At 32.1% G+C, this 3,393-nt stretch overlaps 1 protein-coding gene across 1 annotated transcript in view; it reads right to left on the bottom strand.

Annotated features, from left to right (window-relative positions):
* LOC119585125 (active breakpoint cluster region-related protein-like) overlaps positions 1-3,393 on the bottom strand; it is a gene marked incomplete at its 5' end in the record, with an annotated part of 19,763 nt that overhangs the window by 965 nt on the left and 15,405 nt on the right. The window contains 2 exon segments of the mRNA XM_037933758.1: positions 1-2,665; positions 2,979-3,219. Coding sequence (XP_037789686.1) covers positions 2,449-2,665; positions 2,979-3,219 — 458 coding nt within the window.

Consider the following 3,393-nt stretch of genomic DNA (forward strand, 5'->3'; position numbering starts at 1 on the left):
TGTATCTCAAGAAATGATTACAGTATATTCCAAGAATTTTGCAAAGTTGAGGGCCAATCCCTGGAAAAGATTAAATAAATAGCCACCGAGGAAAAGATACGGTAATTGTTTCTCACACACCTGAATGCTGTCAAGGCCACAGGTATCAATGAATGTAGGAGGTTACAATTCACTCTTTGTAAAAGATGACTGGAAAAAAAATTATATATATATTTAACACATCACAGTACACCTAACAAGCATTTTGCAAGAGTATATTTCATATATGATATGATTACACAAAGAGACCCTTGATATGTTCTTAAAACCAAAACTATGGTACTGTTCCACAAATACCTTAACTGCACAATCTGTGTGCAATTTCTTTCAGATTTGTTTCATTCAGCAACTTTGCCAGCACCTGAGATGCATTCACATTAGAAAAAATACCAAAACTTAATAGGTTTGTTAAAAAATATTGGGCAATGATACTCTACAATGTTGGAACTGAAATGGAACATAAATGAAATCTTTTTTTTAAAGTGTATGAAAGAACTAAATACACAACAATTTTACTATTCAACTCAAATGTATCACAGTAGCAATGACTTATACTTATTACCTTGATCACTGGATCTATAATACAAATCTTATTATGGCAACATTCCTATTTTGAATTTGCACTTGAAAAAATCTATAAAACAATAAGAAATGGTAACAAAACAGGACAAAAATACATTGGCATTGAAATCATACAAAATATGATGTTGTGGAAAGAAGTAATATTTTAGGAATGGTTTAGGGTAAAAATAAAATATATCAATACCATCTCAAAAGATAAAGCAATATCTTTTTAATATCACATCTAAAAAACTGAGATATTGTAATACACATAAACATATCTAAAAATTTCATTATGTACCTCAGATATCTACTATCTGAGCACAAACAGTAGACAACAGATGTGAATCATTCTGTAAAAAAAACAAAACATTTATACTATGAAAGAATGTGAATGCTTTGTTTCTGTTGCTACATCTGGTATTATTAAAGGTACAAAAGCTCTGTAGATGAAGTCTGTCAGATTACATAACACTGTCACTGCCTTGTTATAATCCTAATCATGCAACTGTTTTTGCATGTAAAGTATATCTATGTATGCATTAATTCTTTGTAGTAAATCATCATTCAAGCAACATATACTGTATTAATATCTGTCACTGGCTATAGACATTTACTTTACTGTACGTAAGGCTTTATGTATTATCAAAAATGCAAGTATTCACATGATCTATGAGACTAACCCTTAATTTTTTATGCAATAACTACATTACTTTGACCATACTGTCAAGCATTTTTACCTGAATATTGTTTTTAATTTGATTTTCCACAAATTTTATTGTGAAATATTTATATGACGGAAATAATGAATCAGTACCATGAATATAAAGTTTGTTACACGCAAAAAAAATATCAAACTTCTTAAAATTCCAAGGATTGTTACATTAAGAATGGGTATCTGGTACGGCTACAAATGAAGTAAGTTAAAGGTTTTGTAAAGCTCAACACAAATGTAAATAATACTTGCATTCACACCAACTTTCACATGGTAGTGACTAGCATTTTCAAGAAAACAGAGGAAGTAAAAAATGTGAAAAAATTCAAGTTCAGCTCATCTCCTGAGGCTCACATAAATATATATCATCAATATTCTATCATCATTTTACTTGTGTAAAAAAGTTTCTAAGGCTCTCTACTGCATCCTCCAGAAATGACACATTCATCTAAAATCATCTACAAGTCACATGAAGGTGGAAAATGTCACAGTGTATGTTAGGTTCTCTTCCAGTAGGCACTGATTCTTTTCTGGAGCAAAATGCATACACTTTACTAAACAGAACACTGGTCTTAGCACTCATTTATGTAAAAAAAAAAAAAGGACATCCAAGTTTAACCTAAAAACCTGAAAAAGGATTATGATATCAAAGAGTATAAAATGTGTGGGTTGAACAGGAAGGCATTTGAGGTTACAAAGTCCTGACTGAAAAACTATCCTTTTTCCAGGGGTATGTTTACCAACTTCCATGTCACATACAAAATATGGAAATATGGAAGATCTTTAATCTATTTTATTTCCACTTTCTTTTTCCACTAATATTCATTTTTTCCACATCTCCATCATGTTGGTAGTTTTTACTTATAGCCACTAGCAATTAATATGAGAAAACACAGTAGAATTCACTGTTAAGTTCAATATAAATGTCTTATATACATAGTGTTGTCACTAGATAATTCTATAGCATTGCAACTAGACCAAAGAATGAGAAGCCTTAATACCACCATCCATAAGGCCTTTAATGGCAATTGAGTCCAGTATTATGATCTGAACTTCTGTTCAGACAGTAATAGTTAAAACAAATATTAAATAATAGAAATATATACACACACATACAATATATGACTCTACACCTATTGGTTGACACCCTGTATTGGTTCTCCATGTGCACGTCTTGTAAGGAAGAAATGGAGTATTCCTGCCTGAGCCATGACATCCACTGTGCCTGCTGCAAGCTGTTCTGCTGGAGATGGGTTACCGGCCTTGGCTCCCGGCCGGATCAGTGTTGGCCCAAAGACAGTGGCCAAATTATGAAGAGACATTTTGTTCTGATGCTCCATCTGGTGCACTCTAAAAAAAGAGAAAAGAAAGAAAAAAATCAAATTAATGTTTAATAACAGAAGTAATTGGAAGTAATACAAAATGGTAGTCTATATAAAAAGCTCTAAACAGATATAAATTGATCAATTCATGCCTTAAATCATGGAATTTTAACCTCTTCCATCTTTTCACTTTACACAGAACATTGAGAATAAACTAGAAAGAGCTTATTTCTATCAGTCCTACTGAAAGCTACTTGTAAGCTCTTAATGCTATTTAATCCTGCAAGACACAGGACTATAAAAGCTGCCACAGTTCACTGAAATCATTACAGTTTCCTTACTTTACTAAATGTTCAAGAAGATAGGCGATAATTGACTGGTTTAGCTGGGGTAGCGATGAAAATAGTTTGAGTATTGTGGTTTTCCGGTACTCGGGATCTGCAGCACTGTATGCTTCAAAGAAACGAGGATAGAGCTCATCTGTAAAGAGAGCCTCCGGAAGTTCACGAAGGAAAAGCTTTAGAAGGCCGGTAACTGAATGAATGTCCACCTCCTTGACAAGTTGCTCAGCTTCATAAGGATCTGTTGAAAGTTGTAATAATGATTACTATTTTTTTTTGGTAAAAAAATGGGTTAACTCTCTGTACATACAGAATTATTTTAAAAAGATTATCATATACCAAATAACATACGCAAGAAATATCAATATAGACAAAATTATATAAAAAAGATTATCATATACAAAACTACATATTA

This window comes from Penaeus monodon, chromosome 19, assembly GCF_015228065.2.
Source record: "Penaeus monodon isolate SGIC_2016 chromosome 19, NSTDA_Pmon_1, whole genome shotgun sequence".
NCBI classification, from domain to species: Eukaryota; Metazoa; Arthropoda; class Malacostraca; order Decapoda; family Penaeidae; genus Penaeus; species Penaeus monodon.